Source organism: Anolis sagrei, chromosome 13, assembly GCF_037176765.1.
Source record: "Anolis sagrei isolate rAnoSag1 chromosome 13, rAnoSag1.mat, whole genome shotgun sequence".
NCBI classification, from domain to species: domain Eukaryota; kingdom Metazoa; phylum Chordata; class Lepidosauria; order Squamata; family Dactyloidae; genus Anolis; species Anolis sagrei.
The window spans coordinates 139,944-158,992 of record NC_090033.1 but is presented as its reverse complement, the minus strand read 5'-3'; the positions used below and the strand labels follow the sequence as shown (position 1 = coordinate 158,992).

Below are 19,049 nucleotides of genomic sequence, written 5' to 3'. Positions count from 1 at the left end.
CACAGTTTACTTTTCAGTTCTCATCAGCAGGTTTTAATTGCAGTCCAGCAAACAGGATTAGTCATTCCTGGCCTTGGCCTTTCAGAATTGATGTCTCCAAAATTATTAGCTCTACTCATTCATTCATCTTCCATTCTTCCATTCATACCCACATATCATACTATATCCACATTTATCAAATTTGCAACATTGAATTTCTTATTATATGGGTGAAAAAGATCTTGGAATCCTCGTGGGGAGGAAGGTGAACATGGTCCAGGAATGTTGTAAACATTTCCTTATTTAAAATAATCATCGTCACAGTAATTATCACAGTTTGCTTTTCAGTTCCCATTAGCAGGTTTTAATTGCAGTCCAGCAAACAGGTTTAGTCATTACTGGCCTTGGTCTTTTAGAATTGGTGTCTCCAAAACTATTAGCTCTACTCATTCATTCTTCTTCCATTCTTACCCACATATTTATTACTTACTAGCTGTCCCCTACCACGTGTTGCTGTAGCCCGGTATGTGTATATGTGTTTTGTGTGTGTATATATGTGTATATGTTTGAGTATATGTGTATATATGTGAGTTTGTGTAGATATGTGGTATTGTGCATGCGTTGTAATGCAATTTTAGGCATTTTGGCTTTTAAAGTCTCTTTTGTTGTGTTTTTCAGTGTTTTTATGAGTGATGGTCACTCGTTGGCCTGATTGTAGGGCTGGGCAGTTTCGTTTCGTTAATTCGTAATTCGTTAATAATTTGTTAATTTTTTTAATTACAAAACGATAACGAACCATTCTGGAGCAATTTTTTTAAAAAACAAATTTTTAAATACGTTTTGTAAATGCTTCGTATTTCGTTATTGTATTCGTTTCGTTATTGTTTTGAGGTCGTTTCGTTATTATTTCCGCATGTCTGGGGCAAGTTTTATGGTTGTTTTTTGTTTAATTAGTGAAAAAAAATTATAATATCACACCAACAGTCAACAACAGAGGGAGAGGGAAGCTTCAGAAGGTTTTGGAGGTTTTTTAGCGTATTTCGCGGTCGCGTCCGCCATTAACGAATCGATTCGTTATTGTTTCGGAAATCGATTCATTAATGTTTTGTAATTTTTTTCACATTTAAGAAATTTCGTAAATATCGAACTTTTTAAAAGGAAAATTTTGTAATTATTTTAAATAACAAAACGCAAAAAACCCCAAAAAACGAATCGATTTTAGAAACAAATTTTTCCGTTGTTACCCAGGCCTACCTGATTGCTGTCTTGTGTCCAAACTTGGTGTCAATTCGCCCAGTGGTTTTTGAGTTATGTTAATCCCACAAACTAACATTACATTTTTATTTATATAGATTCTATTATTATTCTATTATTATTATTTCATGCTATTATTGTTATTATTGTTATTATTATATTTCTATGACCCTCTGCGCATGCTCAGGAACAGTAGCCTAGCTTTGCAGTGCTGGATTTCTAATTATTATTATTATTATATTATTAATATTATTATTATTAAATTTTATTTATTTTTATTTTGCTTTTTAAGTCTCTTCTGCTGTGTTTTCCAGTATTTTTTAATGAGTGACGGTCACTCATTGGCCTGATTGCTGTCTTCTGTCCAAATTGGGGTGTCCATTCGTCCAGTGGTTTTTGAGTTCTGTTAATCCCACAAACGAACATGATATTTTTATTTATATAGATTTATTTATTTATTTACTGTATTTATATCCCGCCTCTCTCAGCCCAGAGGTGACTCGGAGCGGTTCACAAAATGGCAGCAATTCGATGCCATAACTCATAGCCGTTTACTCATAGTTTCTTCATCACTACCAGACTCACTGGCAACCCGCTTTACTCCCCGGTAATCCAATTCCTCCAAATCCTCGGGTCCAAACCCTGCAAAATCTTCCGTGTCGCTCGGTGCCAAAATAATATCTCGAATATGCTGATGCTGATGCTGATCCAGTTCTGACTCAGCATCACTCCTCCTTCTCCTACAACCGGTAGTAGTTTCACTGCCAAGACGCTGAGCCTCAACACTCACACTTATAATAAATAAAAACAATCATAAAGTTCCATTAAAACAATAATAGCATCGATATAAATGAAAATGTCGTGTTCGTCTGTGGGAATAACAGAACTCAAAAACCACTGGACGAATGGACACCCCAATTTGGACACAAGACCCCTCTCAGGCCAACGAATGACCATCACTCATAAAAAAATTACTGGAAAACACAGCAGAAGAGACTTGAAAAGCCAAAAAACATTACAATGCATGCGCAAAACCACATATACACAAACACACATATGTACACAAATATATACACAAATGCATACGTATACACACACACAAAACACATATACACAGCAACGCGTGACAGGGGACGGCTAGTATGATATAAAAATATAAAAACCGTACAAAGCCTTAAAACATGATCAAGAGCGCCTCCACATTTATCAAATCTGCACATGGGATTTCTTATTACACGGGTGAAAAAGACCTTGGGGTCCTCGTGGGGAGGAAGGGGGACATGAGCCGGGAATGTTATGCGGCCGCTAAAAACGCCAGTGGGATTTTGGCCTGCATCAATCGGAGTCTCGTGCCTAGATCCCGTGTTTCTGCTGCCCTGAAGACTAGGACACCAAACGATAGGTTCAAACTACAGGGAAGGAGATTCCACCTGAACATGAGGAACTGTGAGAGCTGTTCAGCAGTGGAACTCTCTGCCATGGACTGTAGTGGAGGCTTTGAAACAGAGGCTGGATGTCCATCTGTGGGGGGGGGGGGGTGTGCTTTGAATGCAGTACAAATTGAATTTTGCCAGGGATCTTCTTAGTCCCGCTGGAGATGTTGCCATAATCACCATGTCGTCAGCGTAAAGCAAAGAGTGCTTTGAATGCGATTTTCCTGCTTCTTGCCAGGATGGGGTTGGACTAGATGACCCATGAGGTCTCTTCCAACTCTATGACTCTGTGATTGTCGTTTCAAGTCTGTGTTGTTATTTGTTTTGTGTCCTTCAGGAGCTCACCTGAAAGTTAAAGAGGAATGCACGTACACCAAGAACACTGTCTGTACCTGCGTCCCAGGTTACTTCTGCAGCCACCCAATGAATGAGAAGCCCTGTGAGATATGCACCCAACATACTGTCTCCCCACCTGGTTATATGGTGATACAGGAAGGTAAGACAAATGCTTTGGTTGTGGGTGAACTACAACTCCCACTATGGTGAGTCAGTCCCATCAAACCCTTCTAATAGGTTGAGTTAGTCATGGGGGCTCTCTGTGCCAAGTTTGGTCCAGGACTATCATCGGTGGAGGTCATTGTTTCTTTGGTTGTGGGTGAACTACAACTCCCACTATGGTGAGTCAGTCCCATCAAGCCCTCCAGTAGGTTGAGTTAGTCATGGGGGCTCTCTGTGCCAAGTTTGGTCCAGGACCATCATTGGTGGAGGTCATTGTTTCTGTGGTTGTGGGTGAACTACAACTCCCACTATGGTGAGTCAGTCCCATCAAACCCTCCAGTAGGTTGAGTTAGTCATGGGGGCTCTCTGTGCCAAGTTTGGTCCAGGACCATCATTGGTGGAGGTCATTGTTTCTGTGGTTGTGGGTGAACTACAACTCCCACTATGGTGAGTCAGTCCCATCAAACCCTCCAGTAGGTTGAGTTAGTCATGGGGGCTCTCTGTGCCAAGTTTGGTCCAGGACCATCATCGGAGGAGGTCATTGTTTCTGTGGTTGTGGGTGAACTACAACTCCCACTATGGTGAGTCAGTCCCATCAAACCCTCCAGTAGGTTGAGTTAGTCATGGGGGCTCTCTGTGCCAAGTTTGGTCCAGGACCATCATTGGTGGAGGTCATTGTTTCTGTGGTTGTGGGTGAACTACAACTCCCACTATGGTGAGTCAGTCCCATCAAACCCTCCAGTAGGTTGAGTTAGTCATGGGGGCTCTCTGTGCCAAGTTTGGTCCAGGACCATCATTGGTGGAGGTCATTGTTTCTGTGGTTGTGGGTGAACTACAACTCCCACTATGGTGAGTCAGTCCCATCAAACCCTCCAGTAGGTTGAGTTAGTCATGGGGGCTCTCTGTGCCAAGTTTGGTCCAGGACCATCATTGGTGGAGGTCATTGTTTCTGTGGTTGTGGGTGAACTACAACTCCCACTATGGTGAGTCAGTCCCATCAAACCCTCCAGTAGGTTGAGTTAGTCATGGGGGCTCTCTGTGCCAAGTTTGGTCCAGGACCATCATTGGTGGAGGTCATTGTTTCTGTGGTTGTGGGTGAACTACAACTCCCACTATGGTGAGTCAGTCCCATCAAACCCTCCAGTAGGTTGAGTTAGTCATGGGGGCTCTCTGTGCCAAGTTTGGTCCAGGACCATCATTGGTGGAGGTCATTGTTTCTGTGGTTGTGGGTGAACTACAACTCCCACTATGGTGAGTCAGTCCCATCAAACCCTCCAGTAGGTTGAGTTAGTCATGGGGGCTCTCTGTGCCAAGTTTGGTCCAGGACCATCATTGGTGGAGGTCATTGTTTCTGTGGTTGTGGGTGAACTACAACTCCCACTATGGTGAGTCAGTCCCATCAAACCCTCCAGTAGGTTGAGTTAGTCATGGGGGCTCTCTGTGCCAAGTTTGGTCCAGGACCATCATCGGAGGAGGTCATTGTTTCTGTGGTTGTGGGTGAACTACAACTCCCACTATGGTGAGTCAGTCCCATCAAACCCTCCAGTAGGTTGAGTTAGTCATGGGGGCTCTCTGTGCCAAGTTTGGTCCAGGACCATCATTGGTGGAGGTCATTGTTTCTGTGGTTGTGGGTGAACTACAACTCCCACTATGGTGAGTCAGTCCCATCAAACCCTCCAGTAGGTTGAGTTAGTCATGGGGGCTCTCTGTGCCAAGTTTGGTCCAGGACCATCATTGGTGGAGGTCATTGTTTCTGTGGTTGTGGGTGAACTACAACTCCCACTATGGTGAGTCAGTCCCATCAAACCCTCCAGTAGGTTGAGTTAGTCATGGGGGCTCTCTGTGCCAAGTTTGGTCCAGGACCATCATTGGTGGAGGTCATTGTTTCTGTGGTTGTGGGTGAACTACAACTCCCACTATGGTGAGTCAGTCCCATCAAACCCTCCAGTAGGTTGAGTTAGTCATGGGGGCTCTCTGTGCCAAGTTTGGTCCAGGACCATCATCGGAGGAGGTCATTGTTTCTGTGGTTGTGGGTGAACTACAACTCCCACTATGGTGAGTCAGTCCCATCAAACCCTCCAGTAGGTTGAGTTAGTCATGGGGGCTCTCTGTGCCAAGTTTGGTCCAGGACCATCATTGGTGGAGGTCATTGTTTCTGTGGTTGTGGGTGAACTACAACTCCCACTATGGTGAGTCAGTCCCATCAAACCCTCCAGTAGGTTGAGTTAGTCATGGGGGCTCTCTGTGCCAAGTTTGGTCCAGGACCATCATTGGTGGAGGTCATTGTTTCTGTGGTTGTGGGTGAACTACAACTCCCACTATGGTGAGTCAGTCCCATCAAACCCTCCAGTAGGTTGAGTTAGTCATGGGGGCTCTCTGTGCCAAGTTTGGTCCAGGACCATCATTGGTGGAGGTCATTGTTTCTGTGGTTGTGGGTGAACTACAACTCCCACTATGGTGAGTCAGTCCCATCAAACCCTCCAGTAGGTTGAGTTAGTCATGGGGGCTCTCTGTGCCAAGTTTGGTCCAGGACCATCATCGGAGGAGGTCATTGTTTCTGTGGTTGTGGGTGAACTACAACTCCCACTATGGTGAGTCAGTCCCATCAAACCCTCCAGTAGGTTGAGTTAGTCATGGGGGCTCTCTGTGCCAAGTTTGGTCCAGGACCATCATTGGTGGAGGTCATTGTTTCTGTGGTTGTGGGTGAACTACAACTCCCACTATGGTGAGTCAGTCCCATCAAACCCTCCAGTAGGTTGAGTTAGTCATGGGGGCTCTCTGTGCCAAGTTTGGTCCAGGACCATCATTGGTGGAGGTCATTGTTTCTGTGGTTGTGGGTGAACTACAACTCCCACTATGGTGAGTCAGTCCCATCAAACCCTCCAGTAGGTTGAGTTAGTCATGGGGGCTCTCTGTGCCAAGTTTGGTCCAGGACCATCATCGGAGGAGGTCATTGTTTCTGTGGTTGTGGGTGAACTACAACTCCCACTATGGTGAGTCAGTCCCATCAAACCCTCCAGTAGGTTGAGTTAGTCATGGGGGCTCTCTGTGCCAAGTTTGGTCCAGGACCATCATCGGAGGAGGTCATTGTTTCTGTGGTTGTGGGTGAACTACAACTCCCAGAAAGGAGGGTCAGTTCCCCCCAAACCCATCCAGTAATCACATTTCGACATATCAGGTATGTGTGCCAAGTTTGATCCAGATCCATTCGTGTTTTGGTTCGCAGTGCTCTCTGGATGTAGGTGAACTATAACTCTCCCAAATCAAGGTGAAGACCTCCAGTATTTTTGTTGGTCATGAGGTCTCTGTGTGCCAAGTTTGGTCCAGTGCCATCTCTGGTGGAGTTCGGAGTGCTCATTGATTGCAGGTGAACTATAAATCCCATAACCTACAACTCCAAAATGTCCAGGCTAATTTCCCTCAGAACACACCAGTATTCAAATTTGGGCATATGTTGGGTATGCATGCCGAGTTTGGTCCAGATCCATCGTTGTTTGGATTCATGGTGCGCTCTGGATGTAGGTGAACTACAACTCCTATAAATCCTTCCAAAGACCTCCAGTATGCTTTGTTGGTCATGGGGGGTCCGTGTGCCAGGTTTGGTCCAATTCCATCTTTGGTGGAGTTCAGAGTGCTCATTGATTGCAGGTGAACTATGCATCCCAGGAACTACAACTCCTATAAATCATGGTGAATTCTCCCCAACCAGCCCCCCCCGCCCCTTACGTTTAGTTGCGGATCAATTCCTCTCTGTTTGCTGTGCGTCATAGAAAAGAGTAGGAAAGGGTTAAGGGAGAAGCAGTGGGCGGGGTCATGCAAATTCCACAGCAATGGAGAGAGTCAGAAACACTGGGATGTCTGTGGTGGAGGAAACACATAACATCCAGGATGAAATGGTCCCCATTGGAAAGCCTTCCCTTGGGTGGTGGGCAGTGTGGTGTTTGCGGAGGACATTGGCAGGGCTCGTGGACATGTTCATGGCGCTCGCGATCACCTGCAGTGTCATTGGAGGGAGGCCATTGGTGACTAATGAGTAGTGGAAGCTAGAGCTGTTTGTGGAGGCCGGAGCATGTCTGTGTAAGTGGACACCCCACTTACATATTTTCACTTTCATTATGATTAGCATATATGAGGGTTGAATGAAAAGTAATGCCTCCCCCTTCGTAACTCCTCAACAGATGGCAGTACTGGGATGCGGCAGGTACTGGCTTGTTCAGTAGACTCTTCTCTACAGTTCCATTTTGGCGGGAAGCCTTAGTATTGAACGGTTGTGTTGTTAAAGTGAAAAGTAATGCCTCCCCCTTCGTAACTCCTCAACAGATGGCAGTACTGGAATGCGGCAGGTACTAGCTTGTTCAGTAGACTCTTCTCTACAGTTCCATTTTGGCAGGAAGCCTTAGTATTGAACGGTTGTGTTGTTAAAGTGAAAAGTAATGCCTCCACCTTTGTAACTCCTCAACAGATGGCAGTACTGGAATGCGGCAGGTACTGGCTTGTTCAGTAGACTCTCCTCTATAGTTCCATTTTGGCAGGAAGCCTTAGTATTGAACGGTTGTGTTGTTAAAGTGAAAAGTAATGCCTCCACCTTTGTAACTCCTCAACAGATGGCAGTACTGGAATGCGGCAGGTACTGGCTTGTTCAGTAGACTCTCCTCTATAGTTCCATTTTGGCAGGAAGCCTTAGTATTGAACGGTTGTGTTGTTAAAGTGAAAAGTAATGCCTCCACCTTTGTAACTCCTCATCAGATGGCAGTACGGGTATGCGGCAGGTACTGGCTTGTTCAGTAGACTCTCCCCTACAGTTCCATTTTGGCAGGAAGCCTTAACATTGAATGGTTGTGTTGTTAAAGTGCGAAGTATGGAACCCTGCACAGATGGTCAGTCAATGCGACTTAAGCAATGTGCTGTCATTGAATTCTTGACAGCAGAAGGTGTCACCCCAAAGGAGATTCCTCAGAGAATGCAAGTTGTTTATGGTGGTTGTGTTGATGTGAGGACTGTGCATCGTTGGGCGAGAAAGTTTAAAGACACTTTCTGCTGTCAGGAATTCAATGACTGCACGTCGCTTAAATCGCATTTACCGACCATCTGCTTAGGGTTCCATATTTCACACTTTAACAACACAACTGTTCAATGCTAAGGCTTCCCACCAAAATGGAACTGTAGAGGATAGTCTACTGAACAAGCCAGTACCTGCTGCATCCCAGTACTGCCATCTGTTGAGGAGTTACGAAGGTGGAGGCATTACTTTTCGCTTTAACAACACAACCGTTCAATGCTAAGGCTTCCTGCCAAAATGGAACTGTAGAGGAGAGTCTACTGAGCAAGCCAGTACCTGCCGCATACCAGTACTGCCATCTGTTGAGGAGTTACAAAGGTGGAGGCATTACTTTTCACTTTAACAACACAACCGTTCAATGCTAAGGCTTCCTGCCAAAATGGAACTGTAGAGGAGAGTCTACTGAACAAGCCAGTACCTACCGCATACCAGTACTGCCATCTGTTGAGGAGTTACAAAGGTGGAGGCATTACTTTTCACTTTAACAACACAACCGTTCAATGCTAAGGCTTCCTGCCAAAATGGAACTGTAGAGGAGAGTCTACTGAACAAGCCAGTACCTGCTGCATACCAGTACTGCCATCTGTTGAGGAGTTACGAAGGTGGAGGCATTACTTTTCACTTTAACAACACAACCGTTCAATGCTAAGGCTTCCTGCCAAAATGGAACTGTAGAGGAGAGTCTACTGAACAAGCCAGTACCTACCGCATACCAGTACTGCCATCTGTTGAGGAGTTACAAAGGTGGAGGCATTACTTTTCACTTTAACAACACAACTGTTCAATGTTAAGGCTTCCCACCAAAATGGAACTGTAGAGGAGGGTCTACTGAACAAGCCAGTACCTGCTGCATACCAGTACTGCCCTCTGTTGAGGAGTTACAAAGGTGGAGGCATTACTTTTCATTCAACCCTCGTATATAAGGCATTGCCCTGGTAATTATGTTAAGACTTCATTTGGGGGTCTTGGCCAAAACATCTTTGATATTAAGTCAATCTCCATTCTTTTTCAGGCACAGAAACCAACGATACCAAGTTTGTACGTTGCCCACTGGGAACTTTCTCAGAAATGGAGATGTCTTCCTCCTGCGAGCCTTGGAAGGAGTAAGTGCCTGCCTCTCTCTCTGTCTCCGGGTGCGTCTGCACAGTAGAAGGAAGACAGTTTGAGACCACTTCAACTGCCATGGCTCTGTGCCGTGGAATCCTGAAAGTTGTAGTTTGGTGAAGCTTAGGCACTCTTTGGCAGAGAAGTCTAAGGAACCCTGTAAAACTACATCCTGCTTTGTGATCGTCACGACACGGAGGGAATTCTTTAATAATATATTAATAATAATATTGTGAAGGGGTCGTTAAACTGCTGCCACCAATTGTAAAGAAGACCGTATTAATGCCACCGAATGCCACCAAATGTGAAGGTGCGAGTGGTAAAACACCCACTGCCACCTAATCTGTGAGGGAAGCCGGGCAACGATCAATATCAGCCTAGGAGCTATCTTATAAAGGAACTGTTAACGACAGAAGGTTTTATTCAGTGGATAGCGTAGCGTTTACTTTCCTGGCTTGACTTTACTATTGCAGGCTGTTCAACTTAGCAGAAACTGTATCAGGCAAGGCTTGAGGAAGACAGTAACAAGTTTATTTTAACAGCAGTGTAATAAGTTTAACTGTTTCTTCAAAAGAGGCACAAATCTTGATGGTTACAATAGTAATGTTTCATGAGTAATCTCAGGCACAGTCTTCAAGAAGTTTCTTTAAGCAGATGTAACCCTTCTGGACAACTGCCCTAATATAACAACTAAGCTAAAAGGCTTATTTTCACAGAATTCCCTATAGCACACTGGCTACAGACACATTCCCTGAATCTCCACCCAGAGACTCAGTGTTCTCTCAGTAGCTTTCCGGCCACACTAATTCCCTGTTTTTCCCACTTGAGAAATCAGGCCCTTCCTGTAGCTCACCGGCTTACAACTACATTCCCTGAATCTCCACCCAGAGACTCAGTGTTTTCTCAGTAGCTTTCCGGCCACACTAATTCCCTGTTTCCCCCACTTGAGAAATCAGGCCCTTCCTGTAGCTCACCGGCTTACAACTACATTCCCTGAATCTCCACCCTGAGACTCAGTGTTCTCTCAGTAGCTTTCCAGCCACACCAATTCCCTGTTTCTCCCACTTGAGAAATCAGGCCCTTCCTGTAGCTCACCGGCTTACAACTACATTCCCTGAATCTCCACCCAGAGACTCAGTGTTCTCTCAGTAGCTTTCCGGCCACACTAATTCCCTGTTTCTCCCACTTGAGAAATCAGGCCCTTCCTGTAGCTCACCGGCTTACAACTACATTCCCTGAATCTCCACCCAGAGACTCAGTGTTCTCTCAGTAGCTCTCCGGCCACTGACTAACTTTTTAAAACGCAGCTGCCTCCTGAAGAGGCAGTTGGCTCCGCCCCTGTTGCTATGGCAACTCAGCTAACGCCAAGCCACCCTCTCCCACAAAACATAATCTCCCATACTGCGCCCGTACCTCGGGAAGTCTGACTTGGCCACGGTAGTACACGCTCTGGTCCCATCCCGCCTTGACTACCGCAACGCTCTCTACGTGGGGCTGCCCTTGAAGATGGCTCAGAAGCTCCAGCTAGTCCAGCGCGCGGCAGCCATGTTACTAACAGGAGCGGGATGCAGGGAGCACACAACGCCCTTGTTGTCCCAGCTCCACTGGCTGCCGATCTGCTACCGGGCCCAATTCGAGGTGCTGGTGTTGGCCTACAAAGCCCTAAACGGTTCCGGCCCAAAATACCTGTCTGACCGCATCTCGGCCTATGAGCCCACGAGGACTTTGAGATCGTCTGGGGAGGCCCTTCTCTCGATCCTGCCTGCCTCACAGGCACGCCTGGCGGGGACGAGGGAGAGGGCCTTCTCGGTGGTGGCCCCCCGGCTGTGGAACACCCTCCCTGTGGACATCAGACTGGCGCCCTCCCTTATGACATTCTGCAAGAGACTAAAGACGTGGTTGTTTGAGAAGGCGTTTGAGTAAATGCTACAACAATTGGCAATGACGATTGGAACGGAACATGGATAATGAGATTTGGATTGTGATTCAACGATGAGATGTCGCGAATGACTTAGTGTAATTGTATTATTGATAGTGATGCTGTTTAATGTTGTTTTTGATATTGCTTATGTTGTAAATTGTACCTGATTTTACATGTTGTACACCGCCGTGAGTCGCCCCAGGGCTGAGAACGGCGGTCTACAAGTGCAGTAAATAAATAAATAATAAATAAATAAATAAATACTTACCATCTCTAAACCACTGTCCAAACTACACATAACCAAAGAAATAAAACTTACACATCGTCACAAATATATTATTTATAATCTTGTAATATTATTAATTATATTATAATATAATAGTATCCTATCTATAATATTAATAATAAGAATCTATTCTAATCTATCTATTCTAATAATAATTATATCCTATTAATAACGTATTATAATCTATTATAACCTATCTATTCTAATATAATAATAATAATATCCTATCTATAATCATAATGATGATGTATTATAATCTGTTATAAATTATCTGTTCTAATAACGTAATAATAATATCATATCTATAATCATAATAGTGTAATAATCTGTTATAACCTATCTAGTCTAATAATGTAATAATAATATGCTATCTATAATGATAATTTATTATAATCTATTCTAATAATATAATAATAATATCCTATCTATAATCATAATAATGATGTATTATAATCTGTTATAACCTATTTATTCTAATAATGTAATACTAATATCCTATCAATAATAATAATAATAATGTATTATAACCTATTTATTCTAATAATGTAATACTAATATCCACTCTATTATAATAATACCCTATCTATTATAGGTATTATGATGGAGCAGCAGATTAAACCGCTAAACTGCTGAACTTGCTGACTGAAAGGTCAGTGGTTCAAATTCAGGGAGCGGAGTGAGCTCCCGCTGATAGCCCCAGCTTCTGTCAACCTGGTAGTTGGAAAACGTGTAAATGCGAGTAGATCAATAGGTACTGCTTCTGCGGGAAGGTAACGGTGCGCTATGTGGCCATGCAGGCCACGTGACCTTGGAGGTGTCTACGGACAACGCCGGCTCTTTGGCTTAGAAATGGAGATGAGCACCACAACTAGTCTTAATGTCAAGGGGAAACCTTTTACCTTTACCATTAATATTAATAATGCAATGCATAGGAATGTTCACACAGGTTGTGTTTTTTTCTTCAGAGTGAATTTGTGAGAGTGGCTGATGCATCCCTTCGTGGGCCCTCCTTTCCTTTTCCTTTTCACTCCAGTTGCAGTAAGGAAGGCTTGGTCGAAGTCCGCTCCGGCAGCGCCTCTTTGGACGCGGTGTGTGGACGCCCAAAGCCGGGCAAGAGGAGCCGGGCGCCGTTGTATCCCCTTCTGATTGCGGGTTTTCTCCTTTTGGTTGCTTCACCTCTTGGCATGATTTACCGCAGAGGACAGCAATCCACCAAAAAAGGTAGGCGTGCCAAACACGTCCCCGGCATCCCCACCTCCAGCCATAAGGATAATAATAATAATAATAATAATAATAATAATAATAATATGGCTTATTATTTATATTTCGCTCTGTCTTCCCAAGGGGACTCAGGGCAGATTATAGAACACATAGACGGCACACATTCAATGCCGTTGTACAGTCAACAAGGACAGACAAAACACACACAGAGGCAAAGGCTTCCCGTCCTTTTCCGTCTCCGGCACCTGGAGGCTGTGCTCGGCTCCGGCCAGAGGGGGTGCTGTGGCTCCATCTTCCACGCCAAGAAGCCTTCTTGTCCATAGACAACTCTTCCTGTTCAACTCCCATTAAAAACAAACAAGCAATGCCTTTACAATGATAAACAATGGGACACACGCAAACACAAACAAAGGCAGAGGCTTCTCCTTTTCCATTTCCGGCTTCTGGAGGAAGAGCTTGCCTCCATTTTCAAGCCATTGTCATCTCCTGATTGTCTGACCCACAAGATTGCTCAGGGTGTCTCTTTGCTATTTCCCACCAAAGTGATACCTATTTATCTACTCACATGTTACATATTGTCGAACTGCTGGGTTGGCAGGAACTGGAGGTGACAAATGGAAGCTCACCCCGTCTTGTGGATCAAATTGCTGACCATTAGATCAGCAATTCAGCCAGTCTTCAGGTCAGCAGTTCAGTCAGCCTACAGGTCAGCAGTTCAGCCAACTTTCAGGTCAGCAGTTCAGCAAACCTTCAGGTCGCCAGTTCAGCCAACCTTCAGGGCACCAGTTCAGCCAACGTTCAGGTCAGCAGTTCAGCCAACCTTCAGGTCACCGGTTCAATCAGCCTTCAGGCCACTGGTTCAGCCAACCGTCAGGCCACCGGTTCAATCAGCCTTCAGGTCAGCAGTTCAGCCAACCTTCAGGGCACCAGTTCAGCCAACATTCAGGTCAGCAGTTCAGCCAACCTTCAGGTCACCGGTTCAATCAGCCTTCAAGTCAGCAGTTCAGCCACCTTTGGGTCAGCATTTCAGCCAACCTTTAGGTCAGTGAAGGTGAGAGGGTCGGTACATAAAACCTCGAAATAAATAAAATAAATAATAAGGTCAGCAGTTCAGCCACATTCAGGTCACCAGTTCAGTCACCTTCAGGTCAGCAGTTTAGCCAACCTTCAGGTCAGCAGTTCAGCAGCACAAGGGTTTAGCCCATTGCACCACTGTGGGTCCTCCAAGTGGATCTCTGGATGGTATTAGTTTATTATGCAGAGAGAAGCAGCCTCCAAATTGTCCTTGAATCTGATATGGAAGCCAACTTGAGTCAGAGATAAAGCACATTTCTGACAAAACCCTGTCTTTGGTCTTTTCCAGGTGCTGCTGAGGAAGAGGTGAGTGCCTTTCCGGTGGTGGATCTGATTAATATGGGAATCTCTGGGTTCCCCAGCGTGGGTCTTTCTGGCGCCACCATTCGAGGCGGTGCAAACAGTTTTAAAGTTAGAGTGAAGGCTGGGGCGGGGGAATGGGAGGAACGTGGGGCACTCCTCTTTATTCCCCACTCCTAATGACATCCGTTCTTCGCCGTGACGTTGTTTTCCTTGGCTTTGTTTTAGAAGGAAGAGCGGGAAGGAGACTACATCCCCGTTCAAGAAAGGAACGTCATGGTGATACCGATGCAGGAGACTTCTCCGAATCACGGAGAACCGAGCTATCGGACCTTTCCTTCCGTCGACCAAGCTTTGGGTTGAGAAAAACAAATCGTCAACACGTGTCAAGGCTCATCCCCACAGCGGAGGATTTGGAAACATCACTGGGGAACACGAACGAGCTCCTTCCCTGAGTTCCTTGTAGCCGTCCTCTCTCCTCAGGCCAAAACTGGACAATGGAGCGGACGAGTGAGTGAAGGAGGTGAGAAAGGGGAGGACAAAGTAGAGTTGGAGGAGAGAGGAGGCTCCGAGGGCCATCCAGCCCAACCCCAGTCTTCCATTCAGGAAAATACAGCCCAAGCCCTCCTGACTGATGGCCACTCTGTTTCAAGAGCTCCAGAGAAGGAGACTCCACCACCCCAAGTCTTGAACATCTACGGCCACCCAGAAGTTTCTCCTGAGACTTTGGTAGGATCTTTTCTCCTGGAGGTTGAATCTGTGGCCTGGTGTCCTCATCTCCTGAGCAGCAGAAAACAGTGTGCCTCTCCTCAATATGACATCCGCCCAAATATTGAAACATGGGTGTCGTATCTCCTCTCAACCTTCTCCAAGCTGAACATCCGCAGCTCCCTGTACTGGAAATGCCATAACCCATCAGAAATAACTGCGCCATAACCTTATTGAAAAGGTAAACATGATGTCACATCCGTTTGGCAAACGTGAATCTCCCTGAAAACGGAGACCACCTTTTGAAAACCACAAAGCATGGCCTTGTTAGAAGTCAACTCATAGGCATTCGTGTAATGGCACACAGGTAACTCAGCTGTTAAACTGAAGAACCATGTCTTTAAACTGCCAAGGATAAAGGCATGCCACTACATAGCAGAGGATGGTCTAAAAGTCCTAACTGCAACATGCGCCCACCTCCACTGAGGTCTGAGGCAAACACATCCACCTCCAATGAGGTGGTAAGCAAACGGAATACAAAATGGAGTCCTGTGCCTGAAGCCCCTCCCACACCGAAGAGATACAGTCCAACTGGCAAACCAAAATGTACATACGAGGGTTGAATGACAAGTAATGCCTCCACCTTCGTAACTCCTCAACAGATGGCTACTGGCTTGTTGTCTACTGGCTTGTTCAGTAGACTCTCCTCTACAGTTCCATTTTGGCAGGAAGCCTTAGCATTGAACGGTTGTGTTGTTAAAGTGCCAAGTATGGAACCCTGCGCAGATGGTCGGTCAATGCGACTTAAGCAACGTGCAGACATTGAATTCTTGAGAGCAGAAGGTGTGTCACCCCAAAGGAGATTCCTCAGAGAATGCAAGCTCTTTGTGGGGATTGTGTTGATGTGAGGACTGTGTGTCTTTGGCGAGTAAGTTTAAAGATATTGAGGTGGGAACATCTGACTTGCGTGACAAACAAAGAGCTGGACGTCCTGTGACAGCAACCACCGAGTTTCACAAGCAAAAGGTTGACAGATGGATTCAGGACGATCGTCATATTGCTCAGAAATTTCAAGCATAATTGGCATTTCGTAAGAATGTGTGGGTCACTTTATTGCTTTGCTTGGCTATCGGAAGATCTGTGCACGATGGGGACCCAGGATGCTGACGCTTGAAATGAAAGCACACAGGCTTGAAACTTCAGAGACTGGATCTCACCACCATACAGCATCCTCCATACGGTCTGGATTTAGCACCGCCTGACTTCCATCTGTTCCAATAATGAAAGAAGATCTGTGGGGACCTCATTATGCTTCCGATGGAGACGTTGAGAGAACTGTGAGACGCTGGTTGCGGAAACAGAGTGTCGACTTCTTCCGTGACAGCTTCAGAAAGCTTGTTCATCGTTGGCAGAAAAGTATCCAATTGTCTGGTGATTATGTGGAAGAGTGAATAGTGGTCGTTAAAGAGCACATTCCAAGGATTATTCCTGCATTTGATTTGTTAAAATATTCCCATCCAAACCCAAGTAACGAAGGTGGAGGCATTACTTTTCATTCAACCCTCGTACAATATAGGTGAACAATTATACACATTTACAAACAGATAGTGAAGGCTTGGAAGGTTGCTATTTCCAACCTAATGCCTGTCTTCCAGATTTGTCGCCATTCCAGTCACCCTTCTCTTCACATATTCCAGCTTATCAATATTCCCTAGCTCGGTATTGACTTGATTAGCTGCCGCGTCGTTGACTCTTGTTCAGCTTGTGGCCTTTCTTAGACTCCTAGATGCTTTCCCCGTGTATTGTTGTCAACCCACATGTTACCTATATCCGATAATTTTATATATATATAGATATTCTGTCAAAGTGTAATACTGTACATTTCTACCTACTGACATTCATTTTGTTAAGCTAATCGGTTGAGGTAGTTTGGGACCCTGATCCTGTCCTCGGGAGTCTTCTCCGTCTCTCCCAATTTGGTGTCGTCCGCAGATTTGATAATTATTCCACGTCTTTAGGGTGTTGTGTGGTTTGGGAGCCTTTCCTCGTGATGTTTCACCTGCATCTGTGGCTGGCACCTTCAGGGGATGCCAACCACAGGTGCAGGCAAAACATCAGGAGAAAATGCTGTTGGAACATGGCCATTCGACTCAGAAACTACACAACACCCCAATAATTCCAGCCGTGAAAGCCTTTGGCAATACATTCCTGCTTTACTGTTATCTAAGTCATCGGTAAAGATGTCGAATGGTATTGGGACCAGGACAGAACCCTTTGGCGCCCCATTGGTCACTTTGCTCCAGAATGAAGAGGAATTTGGGGACAGGTCAGTCAGAATTGGGGCAACCACTGCAGTTGGTTTAGGTTTATTGGACAGCCATATAAAGGCCACTGTCAGCTTGGAAAAGCCTACCTAATAGGTGTGCCTTTGGGCCGTGGTGGCGCGGCGGGTTAGACTGCTAAGCTGCAGAACTTGCTGACTAGAAGGTCAGCAGTTTGAATCTGCGGGACGGGGTGAGCTCCTTCTGTTAGCCCCAGTTTCTGCCAACCTAGCTGTTGTACACAAGAACAGGAACCCCTCTCTGACCTTAAACGCCACGCCAGCTTGGTAAAATTAGCAAGCAGTTTATTGAAGAATATGTGTAGGCAAAACAGTTAAAATGTTCCAAAACAAAGAATAATCCATGAACTTCAAGGCGGAGCAAGATACCAAAATCCATGAAATAAGGAATGAGAATCCATGAATTATGGCAGCATGAAAAATCCGATACACAAATCAGGAGCTGAGTAACAACCAAGAATGCGTGAAAGCAAGACCGCCATGAAATTCCAACATTGAGCCAACTCCTGTGAATCAATATAAAGCTTTCCCAGATCCCAGAACTGAAAGGAAAGCATTTCTCTTGACCTTAGACCCAGATAACAATGGCTTCTCCCTCTTTCCCTGTAAACGAACGGATTATCTTTCTCTGTCTCTGTTTACAAAAGCCTTGTAATATCATGGAATCAGTATCATGGAATCAGTGCAATCAAAATGGAATAAGCCCTATAACTGTGTAGTATGGATGGGCCATGATCCACAGAAATTGGATCGCTCTGCACCTGACAAATCGTCTTCAGACAGTTCCTCTGACAAAGACTGTGAAGGGCGTCTCCCAGGAATGTGACCTTGTGAATCTTCTGGAGTCAGCTCGGGCCAAGGCAAGCCCTCATCCCCATCGCCGAGAGACCCAGACATCATCCCCATTCCCATCATGAACATCAGACACAATCCCAGGCTGACATACAACACTTGCAGTTCGAAAGCATGCAAATGTGAGTAGAGAAATAGGTGGTACCACTGCGGCGGAAAGGTAATGGCGCTCCACGCAGTCATGCCGGTCACATGACCTAGGAGGTGTCTATGGACAACTCCAGCTCTTCAGCTTAGAAACGGAGATGAACACCACCTATGTGTACCTTTAGTTTCGGGACTCTACAAGTACAATCTTTGGCTCTGGCTCATCACATATTTGGCCAGACGGCACGTGATATTTGTCTTGGCTGGGATGCAGGGGGATGTGGTGGGATTGCTTACTGCAAACCAACACGTGGTAATCTACCTGGCAGTGTGGTCATATCGTTGGGACATATAGAAAAAGGACGGAACCCAGCTGATAGCCAAAGTGGGCTTGGATGCAACCTTCAGGTTTAGCCTGTTAGAATGGTGATGCTGGAGCGGGGGTGGGCGGCCTACCCGAAATCCATGTTGCTCAGGGCAGAGTCAAGCAATGCCAAGTGGCAAGGGTGGCACAAAGTGGTTTCATGTGGGTCTCCACGGTATCATCTCAGGATGACCCGGCAGATGGGCTTGGGGTGGGATGATGGTTTGGGATGACAGGTGGATCTGAACCTCATGCCACCTGAACACTAATAAAGTGGTGACCTTTGTTTACCCAAGTTGTGTTTATTGGGAAGAGGGACCCTCTTCCTTGAGCCAGTGCCTTAGACCCCCCCCCCCCCCCAGGCTTAAGGAGGGAGAAAAGGTTCAGGACCTGAGGTGACCTGAGAAGAACCTTTGCACGCGGAGGCTAATTTCAGGGCCAGATCAGGAGACACCGACCTGGAAAGTCACCTTGGGAGTTGTAGTTCCTGGGATCAAATCAAAGAGCATTCTGAACTCCACCCAGTCCCACCCCCTTCTTCACCAGGGCAAGGAAACACCACCCAAGC

At 45.7% G+C, this 19,049-nt stretch overlaps 1 protein-coding gene across 4 annotated transcripts in view; it reads left to right on the top strand.

Annotated features, from left to right (window-relative positions):
- TNFRSF14 (TNF receptor superfamily member 14) overlaps positions 1 to 18,771 on the top strand; it is a 38,434-nt gene extending 19,663 nt beyond the window's left edge. For all 4 annotated transcript variants that reach the window (XM_060759056.2, XM_067472936.1, XM_067472935.1 and 1 more), the window contains 5 exons: positions 3,004 to 3,162; positions 9,236 to 9,326; positions 12,568 to 12,755; positions 14,119 to 14,135; positions 14,358 to 18,771. In XM_060759056.2, the coding sequence (XP_060615039.2) occupies positions 3,004 to 3,162; positions 9,236 to 9,326; positions 12,568 to 12,755; positions 14,119 to 14,135; positions 14,358 to 14,492 (590 nt within the window). In that variant the 3' untranslated portion in view covers positions 14,493 to 18,771. The remainder of the gene's footprint in view (positions 1 to 3,003; positions 3,163 to 9,235; positions 9,327 to 12,567; positions 12,756 to 14,118; positions 14,136 to 14,357) is intronic.
- Positions 18,772 to 19,049: the final 278 nt, after the last annotated feature.